A 17,156-nucleotide genomic window follows, 5' to 3' on the forward strand; every position below is an offset into this window, starting at 1 on the left:
TTTTTTCCAGGTTTTGCAGGAGGTGTAGAGACCCTAAGCTATAGAGCTATTTTACATCTTAAATAACAGAAACCACACACTCACACACACACTCACACTCAAACTCATAAGGCTCATTAGTATTCTGTCTGGACTTATTGTCTTTCCTCACTGACATTTACATTTAAATTGTTTATCCCTCAGTGTGTGTGTGATCATGTGTGCATGTGTCTGTAGCCAGTAAGGAACATGCCTTCACTGGTCCCTGAAGGCAGCCATTACTAACGCACACACAGGATAATGAGGCAGGAGGAGGAGGAAGACACTCTTTTTAAAAATACTTTTAATAAGAAACACGATTGATGCTCCTTAACAAAATAGTCCCTCACATATTTAGCATAAAAACGGTATATGACAATTATTTAAACATATCTACAGCATAATTCTATTGATTATCAAAATAGTTGGCATGTAAGATTAAAGTTGACAACTAATCGATTAGTTGACTAACCGTTGCAGCGCTAGATAATTCAAGCTTTAGTTTTCAAGCCTTTATTATATAGGACAGACAGGAAAAGGGGGGAGAGAGAGAGGGGGAGACCTTCAGCCTCTTAACATGGGGTGACTGCTCTAACCACTCACCAGCCGCACCTCGATATGATATTTTATTTTCTTTAAATGGAATCGTATCGTGATGAAATCATATTTCAATAAATTGACAATAACAAGCACGCACTGACTCAAATTTTCAATAGAAAATCTGATGTGAAATATTTTGTTTATACATATTTTGCACTAAATTTTTTAATTAGATGACAATTGTCATTTGTTCCATATATTTAATTAAACATACACAACACAGGGGTAAACAAAAATAGGCTTTACCATGTGGTTATTTCACTTTCAATTACCAGAAAACATGCTATATTGTGATATACATCGTTATCAAGATATGAAACGATCGGGATAAAAAGATTTTGGATCATATGGTCCAGCCCTAGTGTTCTCCCTGACGGCAATAACAGCAGGAATACTGAAGCTAAATGAACAGTATGGACTGTAAAGGGACCGGAGGTGAGGAGCTGCTGCACCGATCAAGATGGGAAAATGGCCACAGCGCTCCAAATAAATGTTCCTCCCTCCGAATGTAGAGGAAGAAGAGAATGAGTCTCTGAAAACGTCTGTCAGACAGTGGGACTGACACCTTTCAGCTGAAAGGCTCCTCCGGTAATCAGACAAACAAGGACGAGAGAAACAGAGAGAGAGAGAGAGAGAAAATAATCAGTGAATAGAGATTGCAGAATCTATACTGATTGACAAGATGAAGTCTGACTCACCAATCAGGCTTTGTTGTGTGAGTGTGTTTGGGGGGCTACTGATTGGTTGGCAGTATCCATCTGGCTGTTTTTGTCTATAGGCATGTTGCCCCACACAACAATTATGCTTCCATGCATGGTGTGTGTGTGTGTGTGTGTGTGTGTGTGTGTGTGTGTGTGTGTGTGTGTGTGTGTGTGTGTGTGTGTGTGTGTGTGTGTGTGTGTGTGTGTGTGTGTGTGTGTGTGTGTGTGTGTGTGTGTGTGTGTGTGTGTGTGTGTGTGTGTGTGTGTGTGTGTGTGTGTGTGTGTGTGTGTGTGCGCGCGCGCATGTGTGTGCGTGTGCGCGTGTGTGTGTGTGTGTGTGTGCGCGCGCGCATGTGTGTGCGTGTGTGCGCGCATGTGTGTGCGTGTGCGCGTGTGCGTGTGCGTGTGTGTGTGTGTGCGCGTGTGCGTGTGTGTGTGTTAGAGAGAGAAGGAGGGAGTCCAGATGTTGGGTTCATCCTCATTCTACCCCATCCCATTTATTTTAATCCATCTCCATCCCCCACAGTATTGTACAGGGAGCCATCTGTAAACACACACACACACACACACACACACACACACACACACACACACACACACAGCCCGTGGCATGCTAACGCTAATGCGTGTTAGCTCAGCCAGGTGGCTGGGTGGCCTCAAATGAATCCTCATGCACCTCTGGCTCTGTGTTGATTGGAGTGAATGCAGCTGCTATGGAGTTATGCAGAGCCGCTCGCCTATGTTTAAGTGGGTCAGTGTGTGTGAGTGTGTCTGTGTGTGTTAGGAGTGGGCGTTATGTTAAAATTTTCCAAAATGGTGCCACCATCAGCCCAGCAACTGGCAATTGTAGATATATTCACCCAAGTGTGTGCGTTGGCATCCCTCCCCTCAGATGTATTCGATTTTTTTATGCTAATTAACATAGATATACTCACAAACTGTCAAGCAGAGACTTATTCTTACACTTATTTTCCTTATTAAACAGAAAAATAGGTTTCCTGAGATTCCTTCCTGCTGTTTCAAAACACTTTTGACACCTACAAATTGGGCTGTACGTGTGGTCTAAAATGTGTACCACTGTATCATTTTGAAGCGTAACGGTATTAACCTATATCATGGTATATTTATCTTAAAGTACAAGTTTGAGGGTCTTGTTTTTTACTTGAGTATTTTTTTTTTCGATTTATACTTCTACTCCACCACACCTCAGTGGAAAAAATTCTACTTTTTACTCCACTACATTTATCTGATAACTTAAGTTACTAGTTACTTTACCAATTATGATTTTGCCTCACCCCAATATACACTTGCTGCAGAATAAACACATGGGCTTCACAGCGACAGTAATGAAGAAATACTTGTCTGTCCATTCGCTGTTGAATTGTCGGTTTTCTGTGTCAACCTTTTGTTTTGAGAAGCGATGCAGAAGAACACAAAGAAGAACGTAATCGGAGCATTGTGGTTACGCGCCGACAAGAAGTGTGTGAGACAGTTACACTGAGATGTGAGAGAGGACAGCAGTCAACATCGGCCACTACGACTGCGGACCAGATCCGTTTTTGTTTTGATTCACGCATTGTGTGATTACGTCAGTTTGTACTTGTTCATAAAACTCAGGTGCCATGTTCATGCCATTTAATTTTTCATTTCCCCCTATGACTTTAATGTTCATAACCTCTCAGTCTGTCTCTGTTTCTTGTGCAGCCAAACACGATGTGAACGGCAACCAGACTGTTCCACCTTTTCCAGAGGGGACAGAGATGGCTTCATTTGGTGAGTGTAAAAAAAAAACATACCAGGATATGAAGGTAGTTTTGCTAATCCTGCTATGAGCTAAAATGTATTTCACAGTTTATTTTGCTACAGGAAAGCCATTCAATAATAGTCACTATTTAGGGTTCAAAGTCATGGTTCAGTTCAAATTGCGCTTTAGGTACAGCAGTAAGGTCAAAGGTCAACTTCACTTTGACATCATAATGTTTCTAGAGATGCACTGATCCAGTTTTTTCCGATCCAATCTGATACCAATACCTGGGCTGAGCGCATGGCCCGATACCTGATACCGATCCGGTCCTACTGTTGAATGAATGAAGCGTATAACTTGCCATGTGAGTGAAGGCATCAGGCTTGACATAAACATTTAGCTTTGTTAAAAAAGGTAACAAATGAACGCAGATATACATGTACTTCATATTATTAACAAATAACAAAGTGTACATTAGCAGCAAAAAGACATAAAAAACACTTCCATGTAAAGTGCGCTGCAAATAGATATTTTAAAATGTGATCTAAAACCCTAACCTGTGTTGCAAACATAGAATTGAAGTGAGTCTATTGCTGTGTGTGATATTAATAAAAAAGAAATGACTGGATCTGCCTCATTCATCCGATATCCGATCCAGCTAATTAGTCAATATCGGAGCTGATATCCGATCCAGGTTTCGGATCGGTGCATCTCTAAATGTTTCTTAACTCAGGAATAGAAGGGCGAACATTTGGTCGGATACTGAATCAGTGACACTAATCTTGAAACTGTGCTGATTTTATAGATCTTCTTTTCTGACGGGTTGAAAATGCTAAATGTTATGTAGGTCTGGGCAGTTTGGATGTAAACTGCAACTTGACTGAGAAGGGGGTACGTCTAGTTTTTTTTCTAACAGACTAAAACTTTAAGATATTCAATTTGCAATCATCTAATTTTAGAAGCTGGAACCCAAGAATACTTCCTTGAAAAGTGACTGAAACAATTAATCGATTGTCAAAATAGTTGCTGATTTATTTTCTGTTCCTTGACTAATCAACTGGCAAATCATTGCCGCTCTGATCAATCACACGCCTACACACACAAACACAAACAAACAAACACACACACACGCACACACACACACTCAAACAAACACACTAAACTACACTGCACACTACTACTCATTCTGGTCACTGACTACTCATTCTGGTCACTGACTTTGGGCACATTAGACACACCTCATCTGACTGAGGCGCAAACATATACACACACAGACCTATTTTTTCTTGTTGTCTGTTCGAAATGGATTGGATGTTAAAGGCTGGTGTTAATCATCTTTTCTTGAAGGTATGGGCTGCTTCTGGGGAGCGGAGAGAAAGCTTTGGAGCCAAAAAGGGGTTTATTCCACCCAGGTGGGCTATCAGGGAGGATACACACCTAACGCCACCTACAACGAAGTCTGCACAGGTAACTCCTGCATACTGATACACACACGCGCTTAGTGCACTGGGCAGTGTGTTGTCTACTGAGAGTCAATAGACTGTGGAAAAACAAGACACACATAAACAGAAAGAGTGAATCATCTCCCTCAGGCCCTATTATACCAGGGCACGGATAAGGCTGCTATTGAAGCCTGACCACTCTGAGCAGACTCTGTGTGTGTGCGTGCCTGCGTGTGCTAGTGTGATGCATGTCCAGACATCGCAGATTCCTCCTGCCAGCCAGTACAGCCATCATTAGACCTGCATCACCACCACATGTCTGTTTTCTTTCTAACTTAGTTTAATTCCTCTAGAAACTTGAACATAAACACATTACAGTCATGTTAATATAGAGCTGAAAGTATCTCTACTGATCCTTTGAATGGGAATTGTTGCGCGGTAATAAATTGTTTGTTTTTCAGCTTATTCCGATCTTCCTGAATCACTTTATTTGTATACCTGTCTCTTTCAACACTAATGTCTCAGATTTTCTCAAAAGCTAAAATCTTGCAGCAACACCTTGATTTTAACCTGTTTTGAATTGCTGGATGTGTTTTTGTAATCAACACAGTATTTTTGTTAGAACCCTGAAACATGACACTTGGCTAAATGAAGAGCTCCTCACACCTTTCCACCTTCAGGAGAGTCAGAAAATATTTGCTGTTGGTTATTTACAGTGAGATCAATGAAGGTTTCAAATTTGCAGGATATTTTTCATTTTGATAATAAATCTATCTGCATTTACCAGATGAAAAAGCCATCTTCCTCTAGTCAGCCACCAATTTTTGACACTTTTTAACATAAAAAGAACAGACAGTAAAACGTGAATCCCAAATTAAGTTGTTTTACTGTAGAAATAACGATTGTTTGCTTTTATTTTTTTTCAAGTCAAATTTTCATTATTAAGCTTACATCGTCATTGTATATCTGCATAGTATTTTATTTACTCAAAATGGTTACGGCATTGTCAGTTTCAGCATCCAAAAGCTGTGATGCCTGGTTGGCATTGTGACAACCACTTTTAAAATTTTGTGTTGTGTTGTAGAAGTATAAAGTGGCTTAAAATGGAAATATTCAATTAAAGCAATTCTTACCTTTCTAGCTCTTTTACACTTTTCTTTTGTAATCTTAAAATACTCCTAATAAGCACTTTGCACACTAAAATGTAAAATAAATTTTCCAGGTGTTGATACTGGAATCAATATTAAATTTTCATATATTTCTCATAAAGGTCTGACTAATCGTTTTATTTGGTCCAAATAAAATGATATGCCGAGCTTTCTGCCTGTCATTTGTTGCTCTGTTTAACTTTCTCTGCTCATGTTGCGTTCAAGTGCCATGGGAAGTCCGAAGTTTCGGACCTCCAACTGGTCAAAGTGCACTGGAATTCCTGAAACTTCGGACACCCCATGGCACCTGAACGCAGCATTTCTCTCTCAATGCAATTGTCGAGGAAGGTCGTCTAATGTACTTCGTGACATTCCACCAGTCATTGTCTCTGCTCTCAGCATGTTACGATTAGACTTCTGTGGTTAACTATCAAACACACAGTTAGTTGTTCATGTTGAAATAGTGACATAATGAGAGTGTAAGATCATTTTACAGTTAAATGTACATGAAGTGGACAACAGCTCAGGCAGGTTGACTCTCTGTCTGGTTGCAGCCACTACTTTATTTTCCGTCTTTATTCCTTTGAGATTCTCCTGCTGAGGCATTAATTTAATATCGACCGCTGCTTTGTCTCTGTTGGCCAATATCTACCGTAGGAATCCATAACTCCTGATATTAAAAAAGTAATAAGACAGAGATGAGAGTGCAGGTAGAATGAGAGACAGGAGGAAGATGAGGTGCAGCGTAATGGGTCACACTCATTACAGACACCAGCGGATGTCTGTCTGTCTGCAGGAGTAGTCGTTTGTTATAGTCCAGCATTCTTATCAGCTTTTGGATGAGCTTTTCAAGGACCATACATTTTATTTAGCTGTTAAGGTGTACATTTGTTTTAAAAAAATACAAACATCATCACTGTTCAAGAGCTTTCAGTTGAATCACACAGTCTTTATCAGTTGGCACGGGACTGCAGTTCTTGAGACTTTCCGTTATTCTGAGCACTTTTAGGACTTCTTGTTCATGTCGGCTCAAAGGTTTTGAATGCCTGACAGTTTATTCTTCACCTTAGAATCAGCAGCTGACAGAGCAGTCTAAACTCAAGCTCCACCTATTCTCTTGAAGAAGTTTAAAGCTGACCAAAGATTCACAATGAGACAAACCTGTTGTAGAATGCTGTTGAGAAAAGCTGCAGCAGTGTGACTCAAGCCGGCCGATGGTGTTTCCTGTGAATCAGCTTGTCGAGTCGCCAGTGGTTGGTTTTAGAACGTAAGTCTAAACCACCTGCTTCTGGCAAAATCCGCTTGTCAAGTTGGTTACAAACAAGCATGCAAGCCACACAGAGAGAAAGAGCGAGAGAAACAACGGTAGTTGAGCTAGAGAGTAGATGAAGAGTAGATGAAGAGAGGGAGCGCCATTCTCAAGAAAAATCACAGATATAAAATGTTAATTTTCTGTTTCATCACTACTAGAAATGCAACTGTAGCAAGTGTCTCACTCTCACTGTCCTCATTCATATTTTAAGGTGCTATACATTATATCCAGCCAGTTTCAATTCGTCGTGAATCTTTGGCTTAAAGTGTTTTTAAGAGTCCTGAAAGAAATGGTTAAACATTTGCAATTCCACAACAACTTAACAAATTCTATCTGATGATGAAAACTACACGATAGGTCAAAAGTCTGGAAGAAGTGTTTTGTCAGCAACGACAAGATAAAGACATGAGATCATTTCTATTTAACCCACAGGAACATGTTACAGTCATTCTCACTTCCCCCACCTAGATTCACCCTGAGGGATTGAACCAACAACCTTCTAGTCATAAACCCACTTATGTAACCTTCTGGCCATGTTGTATTTTGCAGGTAAGACCGGTCACACCGAAGTGGTGAGAGTTGTCTTCCATCCAGAGAAGATCAGCTTCGCCAACCTGCTCAAAGTTTTCTGGGAAAGCCACAACCCGACTCAAGGTACGCCCACAGCCACAAAAGAGAGGTTAGCATGTTGATGCTTATCATGTGACTATTAGCATGTTTACATTTTGGCATGCTAATGCTTATATTGTGGTGTTTTTGCATTTATTTTAAGTCATTGTCTATGTTTTTGTTTTAATCATGTGTATATTTTTGGTCATTTGGGACGCCCAGTAGCTCACCAGGTGCCCCATAAACTTGCTGCGGCCCTTTGCTGCATGTCGCCCCCTCTCTCTCTCAATCTTCTGATGTTCTCTCAAATAAAAAGCCACAAAAATATCTTTGTGGTCATTGAGTATCCCTTTGATTCTGTTTTGAATCTTTCTCAGCAACATTTGTTGGGCCTCTGGGCCTGTACTCAGTATGCCCGTTCAGTATTCCCTCCATGGCTGGCATCTCTAGAGCCGCTCCACTGCAGTGACTAAAGCTAGCCAGACATTGTGGTCGACAAGCTGACATTAAAATGATGAAATGATCAATTCAAGGTAAAAAAAAAAAAAATGCAGCATTCAGTTCTGCCAGAATAGACAAGTCATATTTTTGGAAAATGCTGTCAGCTGTTGTTTTCAGGTGATGTGATGTTGCCTCAGCCCAGAACTGAGGAGGGCGGAGGCACCTGGCCTCAGCTGAAATCTTGCTATTATGTTTGTGTGCGTATGTTCAGGGATGCGGCAGGGGAACGATGTTGGGACGACATACCGCTCAGCAATCTACGTCTACACACAGCAGCATCTTGAGGAAGCTTTGGCCTCCAAAGATCAATACCAGAAGGTACACACATCTGTTCACCAACCATCCTTTAACCCCGCTGTTCACTGTCAGTTCTCCTCTATCTCTGCATTTAAAGATATAATCTGTAAGATTTTCAGATAGTTAATTGTCTGTTAAGTCACTATCTATCAGGAGTCAGTTTAAAAAATGGTGATGATCATATGACCCACTAATGAAAGCACTTGTGTCTTTGCCAAGTTTTCCAATCTCTGCTCTGTGGAGAGATTCCCTCTCTAAATGGAAATAAGCGGCCATGTTAGTGATGCCGCTGACAGTGGTTGTTCTGTCAGCCCAGATCGTCACTGCCGGTTATGCTGCGTTCACTTGGAATTGGAATTGGAAACTTGGAACTTCTGAGTCAGGCTTGTATAAGGGCAGGAGTGTAATACAGTGTTTCCCCCCGGTTTACAGCGTTGGGGGGGCAATGACAAAAAAAGATTTTTAACGTGCCAGTCGGTGTTTAATCAGACAATTTAATGGTTAGGTTTGTATTGAAAGGTCAATCCCCACATGGATAAATTATGTGTTAAAAGGTGTTACAAATCACCAGAAAGAAGGATCGCAATTATAGAAGCAATAATCCAAACCACAATGCAAAGTCAGTTTAAATCAGTGTATTGCACAATTAGCTACACTCAGCATCAGAAAATGTCTTTTAAATAATTGTCCAAAAGGTCCAAATAATGTTCCCCAACAGAAACAGTCCAAAGTTAAATCAGAAATCACTTCATGGTTTCAAGCACAACAAAATAAAGTAAAAATAAAGAATTTCAGTTTGTTTAGTTCTGTTTTAGTTGTTTTTTGAAGGAGTGAATCATCTTCTCAAACTAAATAATAAAGGATCTCTGATAAGTTTCAGTTTCGTTTTCCCGTTAGGAGTGGAGCCTCTTCCCAAAGAATCTAACAAACGATCTTTGAACAAGTGAATCTCCAACACTGTCGAGTTTTCTGAGAATTATAAAGACAGAATTAACATGCTGTCGTGTAAATAAGATCAATAACATAAGGCTGTTTAGTTTGTTTACTCAAAGGACAAGGTATAGAGATGTTCTATAGGAAATGTATTCTTAACTTTCAACAAAGTTTACAAAAGAGCAAAAAAAAAAGTCAACACACATAGCGACTATGAACGTGACAAGATGGAGGCTTTGAAAGAACAGGCTCATGTGCAGTTACCTCTTACCACCAAAGAGGCTGCTAGAAACAAGGTTTCTTAAATCTTACTGATTATGACTTTAATTCATCTCTTCCCTTCTGTCCTCATCATCTTTCTGTCACTCCCTTCTTTTTTCTCTGACTCAATTTCCCAGCATCCTCCTCTACTGCTCATCCATCTTTTCATCTCTCTGTCTCAGAAGCACTCGCACAGATGTTTTTGGCATCAGCAGATGAATACTGAAATATTTCTGTGTTTGTGTGTGTGTATGTAACATTTCAAATATGTGTATGTATGGGTGCTTTTCAATTCAACACTCATACACACAAAAGATGTTCACACACTATCTCTGCTGAACTCCTGCTGAGACTTCTGCACCACTATCCCACCAACAGGGCTTGTTGCCATGGAAACTGACGAGGAGGAGGTTACGCTCTTTTATTCTTTTCTATTCTGTTCTATCGTAGTCTGGTCTTCATCATACTCCATTTTTATCTCTGTTATTCCTCCCCTTGTTCATGCCTCCTTTTCTCTGTCTAAAGCCTCGTATCTGTTCAGCAGGATTCGTCTCTTTGTTTCACTCGTTGTGCCTCCTTCACTGCCGAAGTCAACATATTGTGTTTATGATCTCATGGAAACACGAGCTGATGTGTTGCGAAAAAAAAACCTGGTTCTTGGGTTCAAACACTATGCAGCTAGAAAGCATTATTGTAGTTTTCTGTAGACGCCCTCATTGTTAATTCAGAGCCACCAGGACAGGAATTGCTGTGGCCTTCGTCACCCTTCTGTCTGGCCTTAATACCCCTTCTGAAAATTGTATGCTCATCGGCCACTGTGCCCTCTGCGTCCTGCTTCACAGCCCCGCTTCACAGCCCCGCTTCACAGCCCCGCTCCAAAGCCCCGCTCCACAGCCCCTCTCCACAGCCGCACTCTCTGCCTTTTCTGATCTGTTCCTTCCCCCATGATGCCTCTCTGCCCTCTCCTGTCAAGGAAACAGGAACATAATAAACACGTGTAGTGTCACAATAAAAATGCAAGCATGAAGAAGCTTTTGATTTAAAGTTTCTGAGGGGAAATGTGACAGTCGCTACCTGATCCACTACTGCCAGCGGTAGGCTTGTGTGCAGTTCTTAGCAAAGATGGAAATTAAGCGTTTATTATTTTCATCATTGGCTCTGGAAAAAAACTATGTTTAGTTCAGAATGTTATTGAGTATGTTTGTTAATACCGGTAGTTATTTATTTATTTTTTAACTTGGTTTTTATTTGTTCCATTCAAAGTCATGTACAGAATCATATTCATCATCAGCTGTTTCATACACAAGGTAACAGTTATGGTACAACTAAAGAGACTTTAATGACAAAGAAAAATATAAAATAAAATAGAATAAAGCAAGATGAAATAAAAGAAATAGAATTATATCAGTATACCCATAGCAGGGCTCCACTTTTTACTGAGTATATGTTTTCAAAGTCTCAGGGAGTATATTATCTGTTCCATTTGATATATTCCCTTTATTTTTTCAGTCCACATATTGTGTGTTGGATGGTCAGGCTTCAACCTGCTTACTGTAATGCATTTAATGTTGTTGGTAATAGTATTTGTAAGAGATATTTTTTGGCTCTTCCTTCATTACCTCTTGGTAATAGACCTAGTAGGGCCACCATTGGGTCTATTGTAATATTTTCACCAAGTATTTTATTAAGTGTTTAATCCCGATCCCGTTATTTGGATTGAATATCAGGAAGTTGGGCGTCCTGTCCAGGGTGTAACCCGCCTCATGCCCAATGTCATCTGGGATTAGCTCCAGCCCCCCGCGACCCTGTTAGGGACAAGTGCTTGGGGATGGATTGATGGAACAGGAAGTTGACATTTGTTTAATTCTTAACATGTGTCTTGATAGATATTCAGTTATTCAACATTTGACTTGAGTGAAATATAGAGATATCTGATTATTGCTGTAGTTTTAAGAGGTAAGAGGAGGGAAGTATGGATCACTTCAACAACTCTTTCACAGAGTTTTTTGTAGTTCACCGATTTGTGCATAAGAGCTGATGATATTTAATGTATTACAGTGGTCTGAGAAGGCGTTCATCTTTCTCTCTCTGTGTGTATTTAACCTTGTGCTGCTGTGGCCTTTATGTTAATCTGACGGCATTCAATTCAGACTGATATGGAAATGTTACAATTACTTAAAACCCAGTCAATTTTATTGCCTTTATATTGGAGTATCTTAGCACTGATTTCCCAAGGCCTTAAATACCAGCAGCGTGTTTCCCCAAAAGTATCTTAATGTTCAGATAATTGTTAAATTAATGTCATGCAGCTTGTTATATGTGCAGGACTTTTGAGGGCCCAGAAAGCCCATTTACTGGACATAAACTGGAGAAGTAGCTGATGCGTGCAAGTGTGCTTTTGTTCCCTCTTGCGTGGAGTTGAACTATGATGAAATGTGTTATGTCACGTTAGCTGTGTGCTGTCTAAAGAGGATATCATTGAGAAACAAAAGTGCAACACAACACAACACAACACAGAAAGAAGAGAATCAAAACGAGCTTGAGCAACAAGACAAAGGGTATCTTAGAAATAAGAAGAAGAAGAAGAAGAAGAATTACGTTATTTATCCCGCACGGGGAAATTTAATTTTTCACTCTTATTATTATACATGTTACACACACAGGCCCGAAATACACACATGCACAAACAGGACCTATACATGCAATTAAGGAGAGATGTTAGAGCGAGGGGGCTGCCAGTGACCAGCGCCCCGAGCAGTTGGGGGTTCGGTGCCTTGCTCACTGAGCTATTGCCGCCCTAAATGTACACAAGAATCCAAGCAGTTTTGCCAAGAAATTGACTGAGAACATTCATGCTCCCAAGAGGATCGACCTGTACAAGCACAGACAATATATCACAAATGTATGTCTGGATTATCCTCAGTTCAAGCTGTGGATGTATTTAATACACAGAGGATGAATCCAAGTGGTTTTACCCTCTAGCGCCAACATCAGGCAGATTACTGTAGAAATTGACAGATTTTGGCTTTGGTATTGTGATCTTTCTTTTGAATATTACTTTAACTGGCCGAGCGGAAACTGCCTTCAACCTGCATTCTTTCTAATGTCCAACAGGGGGCGACTCCGCTCTCTGTAAAAATAAGTCTGATTGTATACAAGTCAATGAGAAAATAAGCCTACTTCTCACTTGATTAATTACTTCAGTGAACATTTTCCTAATGTGTTTATGGTCTCAATTGCTTGTTGTTTCAAGTCATTTTTAACGGTTAATATTTTTGGACTGTCCGTTGTAGCCAGCAGATATATTTTTTTTTCAAATATTATTTTAAGGGCTTTTTGTTGACTTTATTATATAGAGCTGCTAAAGAATGATAGTGAGGAGAGAGAAGAGAGGACGTGCAGCAACGGACCATAGAGTCTGATTCGAACCCGGGACAATGCCAAGAATTCATCCTACATGGGGCTCAGACTCTACCGGGTGAGCTAGAGATTGCCCCAAAATATGGTCTCCTCTGGTTTTGAAAAAACAAAACAAAATGTTGACGGCCAAAATCCCAAAATCGAGGCTTCGAAACAGTACCCCACAAACCAATGGGTGACGAGTGGCTATGGGTGTCTATGCCCACTTCTTTTATGCAGTCTACGGCAGACAGAACATGAAGCAATTTCGGCAACGTCAATGTAAAGACGCAATTAGACGGTGGCACGAATTGACGCAATGGGTCAACTACATTGGCTGTTTGCAGCAAATTACCGGTCCAGCTGGGAAATCTGCAGGAAGGATGCATGGCTGTCAGTCTGAACACACCTTTAAACCAGCGTTTCCACTTTTTCACAATAAATACTATATATATATATATATATATATATATATATATATATATATATATATATATATATATAATAAGAAAACAAGCATTTGTTGAGCACATTCTTGCTCCTCAGAGGATAAACCCCTTTGAAATTTGATGACATAAATAGTTGCCATCCTGTGGTCAATATTTCCATTTTTAGCAGGTAGAAAGGCTCTGAGAATATCACTTTTTTTTTTACCTATACATTGACTTTTGTGAGGTGTAATGAAAAAAGCTGGTCACAGATGTATCGAAAGTATCTCTTCATCCAACCGCTACATCTCTCGATCAATCTTTCTAGTTTTGGTTTTTCTCTCATTTTTTTCTCACCAGATTGCCTCCCCCACCCTCTCCCATCTGTGTGTGTGTGTGTGTGTGTGTGTGTGTGTGTGTGTGTGTGTGTGTGTGTGTGTGTGTGTGTGTGTGTGTGTGTGTGTGTGTGTGTGTGTGTGTGTGTGTGTGTGTGTGTGTGTGTGTGTGTGTGTGTGTGTGTGTGTGTGTGTGTGTCTGTGTGTGTGTGTGTGTGTGTGTGTGGGGTTGTTTGTGTGCGTGTGTGGTTGGCCTACAGCAAACTCACTCTATGCCAAACCATCTGGGCCTTAAATCTGTCCTCTACAACAACAAAAAAAAAAAACGCTTTAGTTGCAAAACTAACGTGCACAAGCACACACATGCATACACTGGGTTTTTTCACATTTTGTTTTCATTCTTCTTTTTTTTAAATGTTTTTTTTTATATTAAATACTTTAATAATCCCAGGGGGAAATTATTTAAATACATGTATATATTCTGAAGTTATCTGTTGTTTTATATAAATTTCTAACATTTTTGTGCCAAAAAAGACGAGGACATTTTAATATTTCAGTGGGGGTTTTTCTCGGTTGAGAGTAAATGCAGCATTCACCTCCTTACGTCGACTCTGCGTGCATTCGTACAGCGCCGTCTTTAAAATATTAATGAATCTGTGCTCCCAAAAAAACCTTGGGTGGAGTCCTCCTCCTTCCTGTTAATGAAGTCTGTGAAGGTGGCGTTCTTTCTCTTTGTCCCTGCAGTCACGGTGGCCGCTAATGCCAACTACCGGACTTCTTCTCTCCTCATTCCAAACAAACCTGAACATGTAAAATGCATCAGGGCGCAGAGAGATTTTCCCAGGACACGCCTCCCAGACACTTGCTGAATTTTTATTAGTATCCGCTCTGATCCCCAGAGGGAAATAATGTCTTCTTCTTTTTCAGAAACATTTCACACATGCAGACATAAAAGAGGGAAGTGTGAAAAAGTGATGTAAAGATGGAAGAAGAGAGGATTTTCAGGCCAGGAGTGGTGATAAAGAGAGAGAATAGTCTGGATAATTTGGTGTCAGGGTATTGACTATGTTCTCTATGCCGCCTGGCTTGATTGTATTGTTCACACAGAGTGATTGGGGAATTGTGTGTGTGTGTGTGTGTGTGTGTGTGTGTGTGTGTGTGTGTGTGTGTGTGTGTGTGTGTGTGTGTGTGTGTGTGTGTGTGTGTGTGTGTGTGTGTGTGTGTGTGTGTGTGTGTGTGTGTGTGTGTGTGTGTGTGTGTGTGTGTGTGTGTGTGTGTGTGTGTGTGTGTGTGTGCGTGTGTGTGTGCAAGTACAACAGCACTGCAGAAAATTACCTTGCAGACGGCTGTCTGCAGCATGAAAGGAGCCTCCCTTTTCTTCTCTTGCCTCCTACCCATCATTAGGGTGTGCACTGCGTCTAAAATGGCAGGTGGAAGTGGTAACAGTGTGTATGTGTGTGAGTGAGTATGTGTGTGTGTACTTGCATGCTTGCTTTATGTAATAATGTGTGCTCGCTCGCAGGGTGCTAAAGCTGTTTGTACTCATTGTTCTGGCATCTCTTTCCTCGTTGAAACACCTCTCCGGCTACATTTTCTTTTCATGATATATCTTCTTCTGAACACAAAACAGCTGCTTTTCTTTACTCTTCCTTTTCTTTCTCCTTTGTCAATGTAATCCCTCTCTAGCGCTTTTTAACATGCCAGCTTCACCTTTTTTTCCATTCCTCCCTCATGTCTCCTGGGTGCTTATCAGTATCGTTCACGTTTTCCCTGCTTTACCAGAGCAGTCAAGATATTTGCATTTCAAATGAGGAATGTACTTCTCTGACATGCAAATTAATGGATGTGAATTATGCATCTATAGCAGGCTGCTAACACAGCGGCAGGATCTGCCCAAACAAATGCACCGAATTGCCAAAAATAAGACAGGGAGGATGGTTGAGGATGCCACTGGACCAAATACATAGAAAATGCAGCCATTTTGGGAAACACGGGTAGTGTTGGATTGATGACAGTTTTAGCCTAAAAGTGTATATTCCCAATATTTTGTGCTGTTATTCATTCTCTTAAATGGGAAATAATGTACTAGGCTCATTTTCAGATCCATATTTGTATTCTTCAGTACTTTTCCTATTTCTGTCTGTCAACCGGCCAGTTCTCTTCATTCATTTCTAGCTATAAGACTGCCGTGCACCCGTAGATGCTGGGTGTCTTGGTGTCTCAGTAGACCCACAGTTGCCTCGTTTTATTTTTTTGTCCAGCAAAAATGGAACTTGGCGGATAATTTACACCGGACCTGGTGTGCAAAGTTGGCACAATTGGTCTGGTGCATGCGAATTTTGGGCATTCCCTCACTGCATTTTTGCATCACACTGATGAGAAGCGACTGAGGTCTGCTCAGACTCTGAAGTCAAAGTAAAAACCTTTGTTTGTCCTTTGTGATTGAAAGGTATAAATAAATGTGCCTTCTCTATGTGAGGGTCTTCTTTTCGTAATCATGAAATGCAGCTACAACAAAGAAGAGAGTCCCATTCTGAATAACTGCTGTGTTGTATACCTCCACCCTACTCACTCAAATTTAATTGTTGTGTCAGTACAGGAAGTGATAATTCAACAGCAGGGAGCAAACACTATCCATTAAAAAAAGCTAAACTCGCTAACGTTAGATGTTCAGTCTCTTTGGTATGTTCTCTTATAGCAACATCATCACAGACCCTGTGGGTTTGTTTGCTGACATCTTCTTTAACAACTTTGCAGCGCTGACGTCAGTGAAGTTGAAATGGTTTTCAAACAATTACCTCTCACTAACTATTAGAGGCACTAATGTGTGAAATTACCCAGTGCTGCTTTAAGTCTGATTGTTTCTTCTTCTTCTAAAAATAAAAACAGAGAACTTTTTAGTATTTCCCCGGGACTTTGTTCCTCTCAAACTGAAAGTGCATTCACAACAACAATTTGTACCATCTCACATTGAGCCTTGACGTCTCCAGAATAATGCCATCACACATTTTGCCACATTTATATTCTGCTTTTATACTGCAGTTCTTTGCTGTTCCCTTCTGTTTCACACTGAATGAATATATATGTGTAGTTGTTGACAGTGACACTCTGCACCGTAACAAACACATCAGGCCCCCCCGCTAGGCCCTTTCACACCAAATTAGCATTTTTCGTCTGCATTTTTTAATCCGTCATGCGGATAAAAATAGTATGCGGCACACTAAATATGCGCAGTAGCGTTTCTGTTGCTGGTGAGTTCCTGCTTGGCTCATAATCTTTACATTGGGATGACGTTTCAGGTTTTAAAATCACTTTTCTGGGCTTGAGGACATTTTTACAAATATAAAATGGGTTAAAAATTCGTAATAGAGTTCGTCATTGTTTGCTGTCCCAAGTGTCCAGTGAACCGTTTTACATACATCTCTTTT

At 40.4% G+C, this 17,156-nt stretch overlaps 1 protein-coding gene across 1 annotated transcript in view; it reads left to right on the plus strand.

Moving 5' to 3' along the window:
• Window positions 1–17,156, plus strand: part of msraa (methionine sulfoxide reductase Aa) — a 35,388-nt gene that overhangs the window by 15,391 nt on the left and 2,841 nt on the right. Inside the window, exons 2-5 of the mRNA XM_083934696.1 lie at window positions 3,024–3,092; window positions 4,411–4,530; window positions 7,515–7,619; window positions 8,287–8,393. Of these exons, the coding sequence (XP_083790822.1) occupies window positions 3,024–3,092; window positions 4,411–4,530; window positions 7,515–7,619; window positions 8,287–8,393 (401 nt within the window). The remainder of the gene's footprint in view (window positions 1–3,023; window positions 3,093–4,410; window positions 4,531–7,514; window positions 7,620–8,286; window positions 8,394–17,156) is intronic.

This window comes from Echiichthys vipera, assembly GCF_963691815.1.
Source record: "Echiichthys vipera genome assembly, chromosome: 19".
Classification (NCBI taxonomy): domain Eukaryota; kingdom Metazoa; phylum Chordata; class Actinopteri; order Perciformes; family Trachinidae; genus Echiichthys; species Echiichthys vipera.